This window comes from Echinops telfairi, unplaced genomic scaffold (genome assembly GCF_000313985.2).
Source record: "Echinops telfairi isolate 266 unplaced genomic scaffold, ASM31398v2 ScPeMD7_4;HRSCAF=17, whole genome shotgun sequence".
NCBI lineage: Eukaryota > Metazoa > Chordata > Mammalia > Afrosoricida > Tenrecidae > Echinops > Echinops telfairi.
In genome coordinates this window covers 26,865,638-26,885,439 of record NW_022103900.1, presented here as the reverse complement: position 1 = coordinate 26,885,439, position 19,802 = coordinate 26,865,638, and the positions used below count along the sequence as shown (strand labels likewise).

General features: G+C 39.1%; 1 protein-coding gene across 2 annotated transcripts in view; it reads right to left on the bottom strand.

Annotated features, from left to right (window-relative positions):
- Positions 1-4,402: 4,402 nt before the first annotated feature.
- The window catches only part of MMADHC (metabolism of cobalamin associated D), a 24,786-nt gene continuing 9,386 nt past the window's right edge, over positions 4,403-19,802 (bottom strand). For both annotated transcript variants that reach the window (XM_045298949.1, XM_045298952.1), the window contains exons 4-8: positions 15,934-16,151; positions 13,313-13,418; positions 10,776-10,906; positions 5,790-5,876; positions 4,403-4,928 (exon numbers count right to left, since the gene is read on the bottom strand). In XM_045298949.1, coding sequence (XP_045154884.1) covers positions 4,734-4,928; positions 5,790-5,876; positions 10,776-10,906; positions 13,313-13,418; positions 15,934-16,151 — 737 coding nt within the window. In that variant the 3' untranslated portion in view covers positions 4,403-4,733. The remainder of the gene's footprint in view (positions 4,929-5,789; positions 5,877-10,775; positions 10,907-13,312; positions 13,419-15,933; positions 16,152-19,802) is intronic.

Sequence of the window (19,802 nt, the reverse complement as noted above, 5' to 3'; positions counted from 1 at the left end):
AAGACTGTAACTCTTTACAGGCATAGACAACTCATCTTTCGTTCACAGAATAGTTTTGAACTGCTAACAGTTCATAGCCCAATGCATAACCACTATGACACCTCAGCCCGTGCCCATGGAAGCAACAGTCAAGAGATCAAATGACACATTGCACTGGGTTTATATGCTGCCCAAGACCTCTTTGAAGCGTTGAAAAAGAGGGAGATCACTTTGAGGACTACCCACACCATGGTATTTTTAATGGTCTCATAGGCATAAGAAAGTGGGACATTGAATAAGGAAGGTTGGAGAAGAATCGATGCATTTGAATGATGGTGCTGGCAAAGACGGTTGAAAGAACCATGGACGGACTGCCAAAAGGACAAGCAAATCTGTCTTGGCAGAAGGACAGCTCTTTGGAGGCAAGGATGGAAAGACTTCATCTCACATACTTTGGACATGTTGTCAGAGAGACCAGCCCCTGGGAAAGGACATCATGGTTGGCAAAATAGAAGGCAGTGAAAAAAGAGGAAGGCCTCAACAAGACGGATTGGCACAGTGGTTGCAACACTGGGCTGACATGCAGAACAACTGTGAAGACGGTGCAGGACCAGGCAATGCTTCATTCTGTTGTACATACATAGGGTCACTGTGAGTTGGAACCAATTTGATGGCACTTAACAACATCAATAGAATTACCTTATGCCCTTAGGGATAATTTCTAATGTTCTCTATTCCAAAATGATGATGTCTCTAAAATGAAGCAGGCATCTATAAACCACAGATATATGAATGGATTTGAAGCTTGCATTTAATTATAGCCCTAACCTAAAAACAATTCATTCTTATGCCATGTCTCTACTCAATACTTTCCCACATGAAGAGATCACTGAAAATATAGGTGCGATAGAAAACTGTGGTGAAGAAATCAGAAAGAAGTGTTTCCAATCGTATTAAACAACTATTGTTTGATAGCAATTTGGCATTCATGTTTCCAGATTTAACATATGAAAATAGAGATAACCAGACAAATTTGTGTTTCAGATAAACAAATAATCATGTTTTAGTGTAAATGCATGCCATGTAATTAATAGTTGCAGAACAGGTAGCATATTTTACTAAGATTACAGTTCCAAATGAGCTGGCTAAATAGTACTATTTTAAAACAGGTTGGACTAATCTGAAGCTAATTTGGGATCACTATGAAAGGGTTTCAGAGTTAAAAGTCAACAAGTGAAACTCACTGCCATTGAGCTGACCCCTACCTGTAGGATAGGAGAGAACTGCCTCAGTGGGTTTCTGAGATGGTGAATCTTTATGGGAGTATCAAGCCTCATCTGTCTTCCTGTGGAGAGACTGGTGGTTTCGAACTGTCGACCTTGAGGTTAACAGTCTAACATATAACCAACTACACCACCAGTGTGGGCCTTTCCCAGAATAAAGTGGACATCAAATTCCAGCCTGACACCATCGAATCTGTATTCTGTTCTGAACCACCATTAAACTAACCAGCATCTGCTCTGCAACATGTGTTATGAACATCTATACTACACGGTGCTGAAACATTCATTCTTCCAGGAAGATAAGACCCAGTCCTTTTCACAGGTACTTAATCGTGCTGTTGGTGACAAAGATGGATCTATATTACTTTAAAAGCAAAATCAAATCCTACTGAACTTTGATTGCCAATAAAATCGTTGTGTCTTGTGGTGGTAGTGGGTTCTCAGTTCAATTTGTAGTCCAAATTGATTCACCTCTCCATACTTATTGGCCAAATGGATGTCTTTGTGAACTTGTTTTTTGCCCAAGTTGGGTATGCACACTGCAAATATCTTCAACTATTATTTAACTTTTCGCTCACTGACGTCATTTGATAAGTTAAATGTTCAATTTTAATATAACCCTACTCACTTCCCCCAATACACAAGATGTATTGAGTGTTGTGACCAGTTTATTAAAACAAAACTTTGTCTACTCCAAGGACCTAAAGATATTTTTATTCCTAATAGCTACTGTTTCCTTTGCCTTTCACATAATGCACTGGCAATCCATTTTGAAGTGTTTTTGGTAGAGTATAAGGTAAATGTAAAAATACATCCTTTTCTCAGATGGAACTACTGGGTAAGCAGTATATTGCTTGCTGCAAGCTCAGTCAGAAGTTCAACCCAGCAGTAGCTCAGTGGTAGAAAGATGAGGCTGTCTGTTCCCATAAAGATTAACAGTCTTAGAAACCCAAGAGTTGGAACCGACTCAAGGGCAGTGGGCATGGTTTGGGTTTATATATAATCGACAACGTATCATATTATCAAAAAGATCATCCTTCTACTAATGCACTTGTGTTACTTAAAAAAAAATCAAATGTCCATTTAATGTGGTGGTCTATTTCTGGACTTTATTCAGTTCATTAATCAGTCTATCATTGCAACAATATCACATGGTTTCACTGTTGCGTTTTAGAGTAGCAACATAACTTTCAGGTGGAAACCATCAGGAACCTCAACTCAGTCTCTCAACAGGATGATCATGGACACACGTTCATTGAACACAGAATAACGCGATCCCTGAAGTGACGATGACTGCTGGTCATTCATATCAAGTAATCTGCGAATTCTGTGGCAGTGAACATCACAACGACCAGGAAAGGCCTTTGAGAAACTGTGTGGTAGAAAACCTCTATGCCAGTGAAGAAGATAAATATAAAGAAACTGATCAATACGGACAATGTTGCTGCGGGGCTGCAGATCTTACTAGTCTTAAAGGAGCACCTGGTATAAATTTTTAACTTTGGTGAAAGTGAAAATGGTACATTTAATCATGAGGTCAGATCTCACCAGTATAAGGAATGTAGAGAAAGCTGCAATAGGCCCAGTTGCCTAAAGCCTCATTCAAAACCACGTGCTGGAGAGAAAATGTGTAACTTTATGGACTGTGGTAAACTCGGTACTAGTTCCTCGGCCCTTATGAAATGTCTAGGAACTCAAAATGGCTTTTTATATGTGAAAAATCTTTACTCAGTCCTCACAGTTCATTGACCAACAAAACACACAATGAAGTAAGTCCTATAAATGTAGAGAACATGAGAAACCCTTCCTTTGTCCCTCAATACTCACTAAACATATGGGGACTTAGTGGAAACCTTATGAATGTACAGAATGTGGAAAAGCCTTTTGAAATTCTCCAATGTTGGACAGATAAAAGTCCTAAGAGGCACGTCATGTAGGAAAACGTTTTATTCAAGCTCAAATCTCAGTAGACATAGACAACTCAGTGGAAAGTGGCCTTATGAATGCACACAATGTGGGAAAGCCTTTGGACACCCCTCAACACTAAGTGTACATATAAAAACTCAGTGGAGACATGAATGTAAGGCGTGTGGGAAAATGTTTTATCAAAGCTCAGCACTAACTAAACCTTCAAGAACTCAGTGAAGAGAGAACATGCTTGCAAGTATGTGGGAAAGCCTTCGGACAGTGCTCACACCTCAATGAGCATAAGAGCACAGTGGAGAGAAGCCACACAAATGTAAAGAATGTGGGAAAGCACTTAATAATTCTGTAGCTCTAACTAAACAAAGAATATCATAGTGGAGAGGCCTTATGTATGTAAAGAATGTGGAAAAGATTTTATTCAATTCTCACACCTCAGCAAACATGAGGGGAATCCTTTTACAAACAATCCAAGTGGTGCAAGGCAGTGGTCCAAATTCATCGTGAAGAAGCTGTCCTGTGGATTGCAGGGTGTTCACAGCATCTTTGGTACCTACTTCTTAAATACCAGTGGCACCCCACAGGTGTGACAATCAAAAATATCTCCAGAAATCCTCCCCTCTGTCTCCGCCTCCATCCCTGCCCCGAAAACAACAAAATACCTCACTGCTACCAAGTCAATTCCGACTCAGAGACCCTAGCCTGCGTGGCAGTTTGAGGGAAGGGATGTCCCTCAGGCACCTAAGAGAGTTGGAGGGTAGCTACTGGAAGACTGAATAGAGTGCAATGTTGGATAATTAGAGAGCTGATAGGTGAGGGGTATGATGAAATCCACAAGCTTCCATATACCCAAGGACTTCTTTTTCTGCACATACATCATTTGATACTCTTGCTAGAACACTTAAGAGGCAATAAAGAAAAAAATAAAATCTCCATTAAATCCACAATTTTCAATTGTATTTATTTAAAATGAAAAATACTTAAAATATTAACATTAAATGAGCAGCTGATATTAAGGGCTCAAGTAGAAGGCAAGTGTTTTGAGAATGATGATGGCAACAAATGTACATATGTGCTTGACACAATGGATGTGTGTATGGATTATGATGGGAATTGTACGAGCCCCCAATAAAATGATTTAAAAAAATATTAACATTGTCGTTTCTTAAGAATCTTTCAGAACTATATTTAAAAAGTACTGCAATGACAAAACATGCTGCATATCAACCAAATATGATTTATTTTTGGAGAAAAACAATTAAAACAGATTTTTCCAGTAAGAGGGAGAAATAAGAATATGAGATCATATCCTGGTTACATGTTAATAACCACAGTCTATAAAATGTGGATGTGCTCAACATGTATTCAAAGATAATAATCAACACCTGTGATTCCATAGGCACAAATCCCTTGTCCATGTTGTAAGTGAATGTTGAAATAAATACCTAGAAATATGTATATTTTAAAAACTGAAGTTTTTGACAGTTTACAAATTAACCCAAATGTTTATGTACAAATCGTACAGTGAATACAATGACAACACTGTCATCAGTTGCCACGTAGTTTCTTCATTATATGGCTGTCTGGTGCTGCATCCGTGAAGATGCTGCCTACAAACACATGGGTGCCCCAGAGACGATGACGAATCACTTTACAGCAGCCAAGATCATCCACGGAGAATCCTAAATTTCGATAGCGCTCATCAGTTTCAAACAGAGTGTTGTTTGTATACGGTCCAAAAAACTGAAGCAAATAGAAAAAAGGAAATCATACTGTCATTAGCAAGAAAGACACTAGAAATCTACATACCTATTTAATATTACAGATTGCAACCCCTCAATTACCTGAGCATTTTGGAAACAAGAAATGATTAGTAGATTTCACATTGCCCAAAATCACATGACCCAGTCGGTGGGTTAGGTGTTGAGCTGCTAACCAATGGTCAGCAGTGTCAATCCAGCGGTCACTGGCTTCTGTGAAGACAACCTCGGAAACCCCACGGACCAGTGCCACTCACTCTATAAGGGCATTATGAGCAGGAAGTGACTCGGTGACAGTGCCTTTGATTTGGTTAAAAGCACACACATAACATTACGTGACCCTTAAGGATAGAATGAACCAGTGGCAATCAACTCCATGATTTCTAAGAAGAGAAAACTAAAGCCCAGAGCAAGTTTCTCATTTTTAAGTCTGTACTATATTGTATTCAACTTGGAGAACAGTATATATTACTATTCTAAGATTCAAAAAGCCTATTATGACTTTACCACTTAAAAGTGAAAGATACAGATAGGATTTAAAATGTGACCACAATAGTTCAATTATTTTCTTGAAAATATAAAACTGATTTCTAGAAGATATTTTTCTAATACTTATTTTACTAACTATATTTTCTTTACTTAATGCAAATTAAATATCTTTTAAAAGTGTGAGCAGAAATTGAATGCAATGGTCTCAAATAATTTTTTTGGCAAAATTGTAAATTAAACAAAAAACCTCTTTTGAATAATCAATTTTTACCAAAATTATCATCATTTATATATCTCAAGATATTCATACTTCAAATAATACAATCTAGCTTTCAGAATAAATTTAATTACTCACTGCCAAACCAGACGACGGGTCAATAAAGTCAGCCCAGTAACCTTCTGCTCGAAGAGCGTAGCAAATTTCCTTCGCACCACTGATGAACTGAACGATGAGGAAAAGGCAGCTATTGTTTATTTTTAAAACAAATTTTATTACATTAAATGTTTACTCATTCAATACAATCAATTGGTTATTTTATTAAATGTTTACTCTATTTAAGAAGTAATATGCATAATATAGTAGCAATGTAGATTTAGTTTCAGAGAACTCAATAGGATTCATAGTAAACTAAAACTAATGACAAATTATAGACTGTCTAAGATGATTTTCACCACTCCAAATAACTAATAATGCTTCATATAAAGTACATGTCTTCCAAAAAGTCTAAATTCCCCATTTTCTCATCTGAATTTTTCCTATTTTATGAACTATTACTAATCAGTTCTGTGTTAACCCTTGGATTTATCATGAATCAAAACTTTACACTACTGGCATATTTGTTTTCTTTACCAAAATCCTGACAACTGAACCAACAAATAGTATGACGATAGACAGAGAACGACTGAAGTTGCAAGGATTTCGCCTTGCTTAGAAGCACAGACCACGCTCCTGGAAGCAGAAATCAATAATGCATTGCACTGGGGACGTCTGCTGCACAAGACCTCTTTTGAGTTTTGAAGAGGTTTGAAGAGGATGTCAGTTTGAGAACTCAGGTGCACCTAACCAAAGTTTTGACATTTTCAACCGCCCCACATGTACGTGGACGTTGGGCACTGAATAAGGAAGGCCAAAGAACTACTGCATTTGAATTACTGGCAAAGAATATTGCAAGCACTGGGGACTGCCAAAAGAACAAACAAATCTGTCTTTGAATGCTCCTTGGAAATGTGTGCTGAGACACTTCATCTCACATACTGTGGACACATTATCAGTGCGTAGAGAAGGGCGTTATGCTAGTAAAGTGGAGGGGCACAAACACAGAGGAAGACCCTGGATGATATGGGCACACAGTGGCTGCAACAATAAGCTCCAACAGGACAACAAGTGTGAGGACGGTGCGGGACAGGGCAGTGCTTTGTTCTGGTGTACACAGATGGGGTTACAGGATAGCCACGAACAACAGCTGCTCGTTGTCATTATGGAGATACTGAAAATAAAGTAAGGAAAACAAAATCTTCAATAATGAAAACTGAGCTCTTCATTAGTTCAAATGAAAGTAACTTAAAAACATATACTTGCTCGTGGGTCCTTCAAAAACATCTTAACATGCTTGAAAATCACAAAGCGTTTCTGAAAAATCACATAAGTAACAGAAGACCTTGAGGATTCTTACTTTTCACCATGCATCCCTCTCTAGTTTGTAGAGTATACAGTTAACTGTATACCATGCACTAGTGTAACACACTCACAATCTTGGTTTTAACATGCCAATATTCTTTTGCAGTCTGCACTTGTTGTTAGTTGTCACCGAGTCAATTCTGACTCATGGGAACTTGCATGTTCAGAGCATAACTGCTCCAGGGGGTTCCCAGGCTGCCTTGAGAGGCACCTCCGGGGAGTGAGCTAGTATCTCTGCACCACCCAGAGACTCCTTCATTAACTTTATCAAATGTCTGAGGGGTGGGAAAGGCCGGCCTCCCAGCCACATAAGGCATGTGAAATCACCAGCTCACATCACACGCCTCACCAGAGAAGCAGCTCCAGCCGTCACATGAGGATGAGTGGATTAAACGGTGTGTGACCTTTCTGGCCTGCCGATGCTGCTGCTGCTGTTAGGTGGCTTCTGCCCTTAGCAAACATGTGCGCAAAGAACAAACACTGCCCGGTCTGATGCCATCCTCACAACTAGGCTTCAGCTGTGGCGTCACTCCTTCTTGAGGGCTGTCTTGTGTTTCTCTGCCCCTCCACTTTACCAGGCATGATGTTCTTCTCCAGGGAAGGGGCTCTCCTGACAACATGTGCAAGGTTATGTCGGATGAAGTCTTGTCATCCCGGCCTCTCTGGAACGCTCTGGCCGTCCTTTACCAAGACAGAGCCGTTCGTTCTGTTGGCAGTCCATGGCACTTTCAATCTTCTTCTCCAGCACCACCATGCAAAAGCAGTGATTTTTCCTCCAAATGGTCCTTGGCAGAAAAAGGTTCCCTGCCCCTGGTCTACGTAGTGAGAAGATAACAACCCCAAAGAGTAACATCACTGCTAAAAAACAAGGACAGCTGTACTTCTGGTCATAACGGAGTAAAAGACATTAAACATGCGGGTGAAAATGCTACGACGGAACATAATGCATGTAATAACTGTTTTTAGACATGAACCCCAAATGGAGGAGCAAGACAAATCCTTGAGAGGAGGAGTATAAATCCGGCGATCTCTGTGTCGGTTCCAGCTTTCTGCTTGCGGCATTTTCTTGCTGCAGGGAAAAACCATGCAGTCTAAGGACAGTGGGGATCACTGAGTTGAAAAAGTTGAAAGTAGAGTTCTTGTTGGTGAAGCATTTGGAATTTGGGGGCAGCCCAGAGGAGGGAGCGCACAGTAGGGCCCCTGAGCAGTCGGCAGGGAAAATCACCGTAGTTCTTAGTCCACCTGGGCCACTGTACAAGTAGATTCCCTGAGACCTAAAGGAGACCGCCTACCTGGACTGAGAGTTGAATGGTGATACCAAGGCTGTGTCATTCTGAGAAATCTTGGACTTCTGGCTCAGCCAAAGTAAAAAGACACACCACGGAGGTCTCTGGCATTCAACTGAGATCTCTGAAAACCCAAATCTCAGGAATACTAAGTATGCTAGAATCAAGGGTCAAAGCTGCAGCTGTAGGGTCAAACTGTCCTGCTGCCTTGAGTGTAAATAAAGTTTTTCTGGAAAATAGCATAGCTTCATTCACATATCAGAAAAGTTGTTTTCCTACTATAATAGCTGTATTGAACGGATGGGATAGAGCATCTATGATATAGAAAACTTAAAACACGGACTATCTGGTCCTTTCACAAAGTTTGCCCACCCTGATGGCACTGTGAGTTAGTTAGGTGTTCAACTGCTAATCCCAAGGTGGGTGGTCTAACTCAGCAGCAGCTCTGTGGCAGAACAAGGAGCTCCCATCAAGATGCAGTTGGGGAATTCTGCGGAGGACGGCTAAGACTTGGATTCAAGCTGATGACCGTGGTTTGGTCTTAGTACCCTGGTGCAAAAGCATATGACTTATATGCACGTATTTTCTCTAGCTATCACCCTATGGACTATGATAAATTCCAAAGTAATAGTATATTCTTTAGGCTTTTTCCTATACTTATTATACTCTAGAACAGCGGTTCTCAACCTGTGGATTGTGACCCCTTTGGGGGTTGAACGACCCTTTCACAGGGGATGCCTGAATCATAACAGTAGCAAAATTACAGTTATGAAGTAGCAACAAAAATAATTTTATGGTTGGTGGTCACCACAACATAAGGAACTGTAGTAAAGGGTCACAGCATTAGAAGGTTGAGAACCACTGCTCTAGTAAATAGCTGTTAGAATACACTTCAATTTAAACACCCCCTTCTCTCTCTCTCTCTCTCTCACTCACACACACACACACACACACACACACACACACACACACACACACACCCTCTCTACAAAGAGTACGGAGAGAGTAAAACAATGCAATACAAAAAAATTAACTAAAAGAACCCCAAATAACCATCTTAAGAGTATTTCTTATAGGATTTCTATAAATGAATAGCAAATGCTGACATCTGCTGGACACAGTCAGAATAGGTATAATTTTAACTGCAAGGTTAGCAGTTCAAAATCATCAGTTGCTCCACTGGAGACAGACGAGCCTTTCTATTCTCATAAAGAGTGGGTCTTGGCCACCCACAAGGGGCAGTTCTACTGTCCTCTATGGTCACTGTGAGTGGAAAACTGACCTGATGGCAGTGATTTGGTATGAGTGTGTATATGTGTGTACTATAAATTAAGAGCCCTATATCCAACTCTTGAAGAAAATATCAAATAATTTTTAACATTGTTCTGCACGGCAGTGGAAATAGTGAATTTCCTCTAAAGTTAGAGGAACAATCCTTTTTTATAGGCCATAGGTTCCCAAACCTACTTGGCCCACCACCTTTTCAGAAAGCAAACACAAAAACAAAACCACAACTCAACGCACCCCTGGAAATCAAACTTTTGCCCGACAGTCTATAATCCATGAAAAGTGTAGGTGTCTGCTTTTGCAGGCCCCTGGATCATCCCAGTGCCGCCCAAGAAGCGTAATGCCCACCATGGGAAACACTTTTAGAGACAAATAAAGTGATAAATACTATTAACTCCAAATAAATCTTAGGAAAAGATGATGTCATAAAAAAATGGGCACTTTAATTATCCAGATCTAAATAAATTACTACTTTTCACTTCACAGCTTGGTAAAAATTAAAAGAAATGCTAATTAGCCAGGGTAAAGTAGATGAGAATAAGTAAAATAGGGCAATTTCTTTCCTGGGAAAATTGGTGCTATCAAAATTTTAAATGTGCATAGCCTTTGATTAGCAACTCTATAGATATTTGTGTTCATGTTCGCGACACAAAGATATACACTACTGTGCTGACTATATTGGGAAAGGTTGATTTCACCTTATAAATTAGATCTGTAGGTAAAATGCCAAGCACACGTGATTTAGGCAATGTGATTTAAAGAAAGAGAGAGGCATATAAAAAAATTGTAGTTTTTATTTCAAAAAGTTACCCTTTTTCAATTTTGTAAAGACATAAATCTCAAAATAAAATTCAGGAATGATTTAAATTCAGACATAGATTCAGAATCTACATTTTCCCAAGGTATTATAAAACAAAAAACAGCTATGATATTTTCTTTTCTCAAAGAATATGTTCAATTTCCTTTAGTACAGAAGAAATATTTTACCAATGAATTAATAAAGGCTAGAAAGCCATATATTATTTTACAACATTTTCATCTATGGACACATAATTAAAACCACAAAATTAAATTATGGGAAATAAATTACCTTTTCTAAGAGCACTTCTCTTTCACTTTCTACTTCCTCACTCCAAGCAGTCATGTCATTCTTAGTTTTCTGTGTTACAGTCATAATCATCAATTTGTTGGCAGTCACTTCAGGAAAAAAGGATTCAAAATCTAGAAAGAAAATAAAACAGTACATGAAAAAATGCTTTAGAAAAATAGGTGCCTATTATAGCGATACTAAATTATTTTTACAAATATCTGATTTTTTAAAAAAGGATGTTAAAATAAGTTTAGCTTTAGTTTGTTCATTTTACTATCCTTATAATTTTTACCATATTAACGCATGAGATAATAGCTCTAATAATCACTCAGGGACATACGTTATTTAAATTATGCTTTGGAAAAACGTTAGTCACTATGCAACGTTTTGTTTCTAATGTAAGCATGAGGTCAGATGTCAGGGGACATTTATAAGGTTGGCCAAGCAAGCACTTTCAGCTAACATATTATAGGTATAGAGCATCTTAAGTCAACAAAACAAACAACAAACCCCAAGCAACAATAATAAAATTAAAAAACCCCACTGCTATCAAGCTGATTCCAACTCCTAGGAACCCTCGACAGGATTTCCAAAGCTGTAAGTCTCTGTGGGGGCAGGTGGTCTCACTGTGCTGACACGCATCAGCAGGTGGCTTTGAACTGCTCCCTGAGGTTGGTAGTACGACACTTATTGGACAGTGCTGACTTTGATTTTTATTTGATTCTCTCAGATATCTAATGGAATACTGCTTAGCCAACAGGAAAAATGAACTCTTGATACAAGCAACAGGATGAATAGAACTTGAAGAAATGCTGAGAGAAATAAACCAACCACAAAAAGGCAAATTATATGAACTCACATAGAAAGACAATAGAGGTCAAAAGTACAGAGACAAAAGTTTATTGCTGCTTACCATGGGCAAGAGTGAGGGGATGCACAAGGTCAAGGCAACAGAGAAAACACTATTATAAAGACAGTCCTGCAATAAAATAACCTGCAATTAGATGCACAGACATGCAAGCTGAACAGATGTGGGAAGGAGAATGAGAAGACCTCCTGGTTTGACTGAAGACATTTCTGCACATGTATTTTTACACTGCAACTATATCCGTGAACATGTAAGAGCAGAGAAGGGGCAAAGTTATGAAAACTTCTTAGCCACAAACAAGAACCTTGAATAAATGAGTCACTGGTCTTGGGGCGGAGGACCAGTCTTAGGGGAAACCAGTACTAATTGGCATAACACAAGTCCACAAAGGTAGGTATCTACATCCCACTTTGATAAGTGGTGACTAGGGTCCTAAAAGCTCCTGAATGGCTATTTAAGTACTATTGATTTCTCCCTGTCTGGAGCAAAGAATGAAGAAATAGAAATATGCAAAGAAAAAATCAGTCCAATGGACTAATGGATTACTGGAACCTCAATCTCCAGAAGTACTAGGTGGTGCCCGGCTATCATTACCATCTAAAAGGGATTATATTAGAACATCCTGGAAAGAGTGGGAGAAATAATTAAGGAACAAAAAGTGAAATTATAAAAAAGTCCCAGTCAAATAGAAACGGGTGGATCTCATGCAACCACAGCCCTTAATTCTGTCTGAATTGTACTCAGCCTCATGGCTTAATTTTCACCAAACAACAGAACAATAGCATTAGAATCACCCACCACTGGAGATCAAAAGGGTAGCTTTCACCAAGGACAAAGGTCAGAAGGCACAAGAGGAAAGGAAACAAGAAAAACAAGAAGTGTTAGATTGTGTGGGTTGTAATGAACACATGAAGCAAAATGTTGATGGAATTAGTGAATGGAAAACTGATTTGTTCTGCAAATTTACATCCAAGTCATAATAAAGTTTAAAAAGGTGCGATAGATTTATGCACAATATAAAAAAAAAGTGAGATAGAGAGTAGGTGTTTATGTAAAACACTTCATGGAACACAGTCCCTTAATTTGGAGGTTTAGGGCCATGGTTTTGTGCGACATCCCAGTTAATTGGCCCAATAACATGTTTAAGTCTCTATTGGAACTTCCAGTTTGTTGAGTAGCCCTGGGGGTCTTAACAGCTTGAGGCACTACTGATTTCTATGGAGCAGGAAGGAGGAGTCAGGAATAGGATGGGACTGTATGTGTGGCTAATTATCTTCATGAACAACTGCCTGTTTTGCCATGAAGCCGCAAGGACTGAACAGTGCCTATCTACCACTAGCGAACGCTTTGATCAAGGATTCTTTAGAGGAATCCTGATAAAAGGGAGGTCTTAAAAACATTTTGGATTTAGGATCAGAGTGGCAACAGCAACTTGAAAGTTTAGCTAGGCCTATGCGGCAAGCCTATGTCAACGAGGGAGGAACAATTCAGAACTCCAAGAATGTAATTATTGTAGAAACTGCTGAATCTGGTATACATTTTGCACATTCTCAGCAACCACCAGAAAAATCAGAGCATTTTAATGCCTATAGTGTATATTATTCGACACATTCAGAGAGTAATGACATTATCTAAAACACATTGCTAAAATGTATAAAGCACGACATACCTCTTCGCAGCAATTCTGGGCATGTTTGGATTGCACACTCTACTTTGGCACTTTCAAAGTAAGTTTCTGCACTGTTAATTTCTTGTTCAACAGGTACATCATTACCCTAAAGGGAAGACGAAAGAAGAGCAAATAAACCCTGAAATTCAAAGAAAACAACATCATATATATTATGGGTTTACCTTCCCCAGAACTTGGAAAAACTCATTCTAATCTAACTGGGAAGAAAGGAAAAATTACATATGTACAAACTACTTTGTGATAAATATTAAAGTGTTCCAAAGAAACTGATTTAAAGGTAAGAATGGATACATAGACATGCTAAAACTTGTTACATAGTCTGCAAAATGTAGTCAACATTAACTTACAAAATACCATGATTAGATCATACAGTCTTGTCTTACAAGAAGGGTTCAGAGCTTTTTATTCAACTGAACTTTGAGACCCCTACTATATTATACTCCACTATACTAGGCCAGAAGCAGTCACTGTATTAATCGTTAAAAAAAAAAAAGAAACCCAGTCTTTACTCTGGGATCTCTGACCTAGGAGAAGGAAAATAAGTAGAGATACACACATGTAATCCAATATAAAATGTGCTAGTGTCAAGCAGAAAAGTCTTCAAGAACCTTAAACCAAAAAACCCAAACTCACTGTCATGGTGTTGATGCTGACTCATGGCAATCCTACTGACAGAAGAGAACTGCCCCTGTGAGTTTGAGACTATAACTCTTCAGGGCGGTAGAAAACCCTTTCTCCAACAGAATCGCTGGTGGTTTCGGTTCACAGCCTAACTTATAACCACTATGCCGTCAGGAGTATACTCGTAGGTACACTCCCAAAAAAGAGGAGTTGTGCTGGGCAGAACAGAGCTTTCATTTCATGCATTTCCCCCACTGGGTGAGCATCCAGCAACTCGCTCTAAGTTATTGCACACAGTGGCATCGCCTTGGAAGGGTTCGCTCCAATTTCATTTTTTTGTGACAGCTGATTTAAGAGAACAATGTGTGGCTGTGAAATTTTGTTTCCTGCTCAGGAAAAATGCTGCCGAAACTCTCGCAATTTTGAACACAGCTTACGAGGACAGCGCTAAGGAGAAACTCAAGTGTACACGTGATTTTCTCCTTTCAAAAAAGGTGAAATGTTGATTGATGACAAACTCATTCAACTCATTGTGCATTTGGAGTTTGTTCCACCAAGTCAACTGTTAATCAAGCTTTCTATGTGGAGGTTCTGAAAAGGTTAATAACATTGTGCAACAAACTCTGAACTTAGATAATATTAACTTATAGTCCATAGGGCTACAATGCCTCAGGGTTAAGCTAAAAGGCCTTAAACCCCAGCAGTTAGAATGAGCAAGAAATGAAAAGGACACATTTAATTCTGAAGCCACTTCAGATAGGCACCCTAGTGAGACAGTGGTCACGCATGCTCAGCCGCTGCAGGAAAAAGTCAAACTAATAGTAATGGCATGTTTTAAGAAAAAAAAAAAGAACTACTTCTTTAGAGGAGCAGACAGCCTCATCTTCTCCTGGGGGCAGCTGGTGGGTTTGAGCCATGAACCCTTGGTTAGCAGCCCAATGCCTAACCCACAGCACCACAAAGGTCTGTATTTCATCACTGGATACGTAAAACCTGCACACCTAAGCTATCTAAGTAAAGATGCCAGGGAGCAGACAGAAATATAGAGCTCATAAAGAAATACAGAAATATAAAACATAATATTCATACATATTTAACAGAAATTTAGATACAGAAATATTGAATTATTATAAAGATGTAGCTTGAAAAGGAAGTTAAGAGATTAGGTGAGCAGAAAATAATTCACAGAAGAGGATGGATGTAAACTTGCAAGAAATTATCGTTTACTTGATAGGAAGAAAAGCAATACACAACCAAGAAGACTAAGAAGGATTATGCAATACAGGAAGCCAGGGGAGGCCCACTGTGTCCCATTCTCAGTCCATCCCATAAGTACCACAATAATAATGACTCCTATTAGGACTTTGATAAAAAAATCAGTGTGAAATTGTATCAAAATAGAAAAATTGAAAATCGTTAGGGAAATAACAAAAACCTTGAAATGCATGTAACTTTTGACTTGAATGACAAATGATGAGATGTTAATGACAAGAACTAAAAAAAATAACTAATAACATAACTTCCTAAAATTTTAGTTTATTTTATCTGAGCAATTTGAGAAATCTAAATCAAATTTAGAAACTACATAAATTTCATAAGCTTGTAAATGGTTAGGAGTGGGAACTCACCAGTATTTGGTCCAGATACAATTATAATTAATGTTTATAAAAGTGAAAACAGAGGCCCTAAGCATCTAGCCATATAGGAATAACTGTATTATAGTTAATAAGAAACATTTTTCAAGAATGAATTGAGATTATTTGAAAAAAAGTTATAAAGCAACTACATCTAGGTCCATGTCAATGTTTTAAAAGCACAGTTTAAACACACACACACACGCATAAACATACACATATGGCTGTTTTTATATAGATTCAAATTAAGTGGTTCTTACATTTTAAATATAAGTAATATGCTCATATATAACAAAGAAGTAATTTCTATCCTTAATTAGAAAAGTGATCCAAATGGCTTTTTACCTGGAATTCATTAACATATTGAGCCATCACAAACTCGTGCCTCTCACTTGATGAAGGTTCTGCTATCACATCCGGCACAATGTTATGAACTTGGTTTTTCTTCTGTGTAGTTGTCCCATGGAGGTGACAATCAAAGCCTATGTTCCCTGGAAGCTGGAATCGCTGGTCCTGAGGTCCAAACGGTCCCATAGTTTCATCAGGCCATACTGTCCGCGAGCCTACAGGCAACAATAAAAGGAATCATTTTCTCCGTAAGTCAAGGGCACTGGAGACTGGAAGAATGATCTTCATACAAGTTCACATTTTTTGACCTAAAAGATAGTAAGAATTTCTTTAGATAAACAAAAATATTTGAAGCCTACTTTCTTGGGACTATATAATAGTGTCATGCCAGCGCTAGTGGCATAGTAGTTACCTGTTGTGCTGTGATCCACATGGTTGGCAGTTTGAAGCCACAGCTCCGTGGGAGAAAGAATGAGCTTTCTACTCCAGTGAATAGTTAGTCTCAGAAACCCAGAGGGAATCAGCATTGACTTGATGGCAGTGAGTTTAATAAAGCAATCTGCAGAAGACTCCCAATCAGTTAATGTAAACTCGGATAATTTGTTTTATCTGGAAAATGAAAAGTGTCAAACTAGATATATGGAACTATCTTTGTGGGCAAAAAGGAATCCATTAAGCTTTTTTTCCTCCACGCAGTAGAGATTGGAAATACAGTGATGTCAAAGATTGCATGAGTTAGGTATTATCAGTTAAAAAAAAACATAACCATGTATCGAACTTAAAATTAAGCATTTTATTTTTGGTGCAAATACCCACAGTGAAGTATGCTCCCATCACTGGTTACAATCTTCAGTGACAACATTCTCAGTATTTTCCTTTCAGCTGTTTCATTCCCTGTCCCCAACCTTCTCATTTATGGTTTTTAAAATAGCTATTGTCCATTTGGCCTTATATCGATAAAAATTTTTTAATGCAATACTCAAGTATGATAATTTACTTTTTGAGCTAAACTCTTACTTAATTTAGAGGTGACTTCAGGGATAATTTGATTCGAGTGTTTATGTGTAACCCAGGGTGATAGTCTCAGAACTCCTCAAGCATCAAGTCTGCCCTTTTAAGAATGTGAAGTTCTGTTCCGTATTTTTCCCTTTCTACGAGGCTGTGTGGACCTGATCAGAACATACAACAGTGGTAGCCAGGCACCATCTAGTTACAGTATTTGTCTTTTTGTGATTGATTGAATTTGTTCAACAGAATGTCCTCCACCTAACAAGATACTATGAGAAATCAATTGTGTTAGACAGGGTTTCTAGAGAAACAAAACCAGGACACTGATACTTTCATATATATATTTATATAGATAGATAACATAAGAAATAAACAATTAATCTATAAAGCAGTACAAATGGCTCAGTGCAACTCACTTCCGTGAGACAGCTAGTACACTGGCAGTCCTTCAAGTCTTGAGGGTCAGCGGGTAATCCCCTGTAGAGCAATTCAATTCGTTTAGTTGTAAAAGTTTTACATACATAAGTGTACATCAAAAGGAATGCTACTAAAGGTCTAGTTCATACATGCACTGGTTTATTTCAAACAAAATATGTCTCTGTACTCAGTGGATAGCTGCAAACTTTCTCGTGTTTTTAAGAGTGCTTTAATAATAATAAAAAAGTCCAACCAAAACCAATCGCTTCGGAGGGGAAGCTGCTGAGCAAGTGAAATTCAGGGCAGCGATGAAATCATCTCAGACGATGACGGTGACCTTTTGGGGGCTCCTAGGGGGTAATTTTGATAGACTTTCTGGAAGGACAACTTAGAGCTTAATATGAAGAAACCTTAAAAAAACGAAAAACAGTATTTGCAAGAAAAAGGTCAGGAAAGCTACTCCAAGTAACGTTTCCATCACAGAGACGGGCTCATTCTCCCAGCGCCTTAACGGCTGTCCTACGAGAATTTCCTTGGGAAACTTTCCCATAGCAATCCTATAGCCCACACCTTACACTTTCAGACACCTAGTCCCCTAAACCCAAAGAAGTGAAAAAGGAATACAATTTGAGTCCCTCGAGAATGGCCAAACTGCTGTTTTTATGTGGTGATAAACAAAAAGCCCAGAATTCTTTGTGGATGAGTTAGAGAGGGAAATATCCCCTCTAGAAATGTGTAGTGCTAAACAGATAGGAATTGAGCTACCATATGACCCAGCAATCTCCCTACTGGGCATACACACAGAAGAGACAAGAAACAAACCACGGCCAGACTTCTGTGCTCCAAAGTTCAATGCGACAAAGTTGACAATTACAAGGAGTTGGAACCAACCCAAATTTCCATCAACAGACGAATGGATTAAAAAAACTGTGGTACATACATACAAGGGAGTATTACACATTCCTAAAAAGCAGCAATGAGCGCATGAAGCACATCGCTGCATGGGAAGAACTGAAGGAAATCATGCTAAGTGAAGTAAGCTAAGCACAAAAGAACAGGTACAACATGAGTCCACTGAGGTAAGCTCAAAAATGCAAAAGGGGCATAGGGAAGAAGCTACTGTATACATACGTCCCTGGGGTAAGGTCCAGGTAATATGGCAGGGCCAGACTAAACCCAGGGATACATATGGTGGCCAATTAAAAAGGGGGGGGGTGTGTAGGGAAAGCCATAGGTAGTGGGGGGAAAAGGGTACTAACCCACCCAAGGGGAGGGTGTTGATTGTGTCTCCACAGGGAAAGAGGGACCAGACTTTTCAACCTGGTGCTCTAAGATGAGAACACAAAACACTGACATGAAGCAGGGAACCAATAGAGAGGCCTGAGGGGCCGGCCCCATTACCAACTAAGTGGACAGCCACTCCCCGCCCCCCAGAAGAATTCATTTCAGAGGACAGCACTGAAGCTACAGCTCAGGGAGAGGGACATGTCTGACCAGAGCACACAGGAGAAAATGAATGGGAGGAAAAAAGAGTGAAACACATCCTGGCCCACCAAGCCCTGAGGACGGTATTTCTGCTAAGAGCAGCCAGTGCACAGAGAGGACCACAGGGCTGGCTGCACCATAAGACACAACATCCTTCACTGACCCATAGCACCACAGAGGACAACACTGGAGACACAGTGCAGGAATTGTGCCCGATCTACCCCACCACACCGAGGCGAAACACTAAGGGCGTGCAACAGAACAGCAAGGGGAGCAGAGCCATGAAGTCCCCAGGGAACACAGACTGTGGGGCCAGGGCATGGCGCCCAATCAGACTCGACTACAAATCTTCGTAAAGGTCAACAAATAGATCTTGAACTATTTACATGCTTTTCTTTTTTTTTGTCATTGGCTTTTTTGGGGGTTTGCTGTTTTTGTTGTAGCTATTGTTTTATTTTCTATTGTTGATTTGTTGTGCTTGGTCTTGAATTTGTGCATATTATTATCTCTGCATGTCTATCTAGATAAGGGAACAACAAGTGACCGAAAATCAATGGTGAGGAGGGTGTAGTATGTCTGGTAGGGCTTGATGAAGGGTAATGTAACCAAAAGGAATTACTGAAACCCAAATGAAGGCTGAACATGGTAGTGGCACAAGAGGAAAGTTAAAGGAAATAGAGGAAAGAACTAGGAGACAAAGGGCATTTCTAGAGATCTAAATACAGGCATGTACATATGTAAGTATATTTATATATGATGGGGAAATAGATCTATGTATATATATTTACATGTTTAGTATTAAGGAAGCAGATGGACATTAGGCCTCTACTCAAGTACTCTCTCAACACAAGAACACTTTGTTCTAATAATCTGGTATTTTGAGATATTCATCGCCCCACACGATCGCTGAAGACAAATGGGTGCATAATCAAATGTGGTGAAGAAAGCTGATGGTG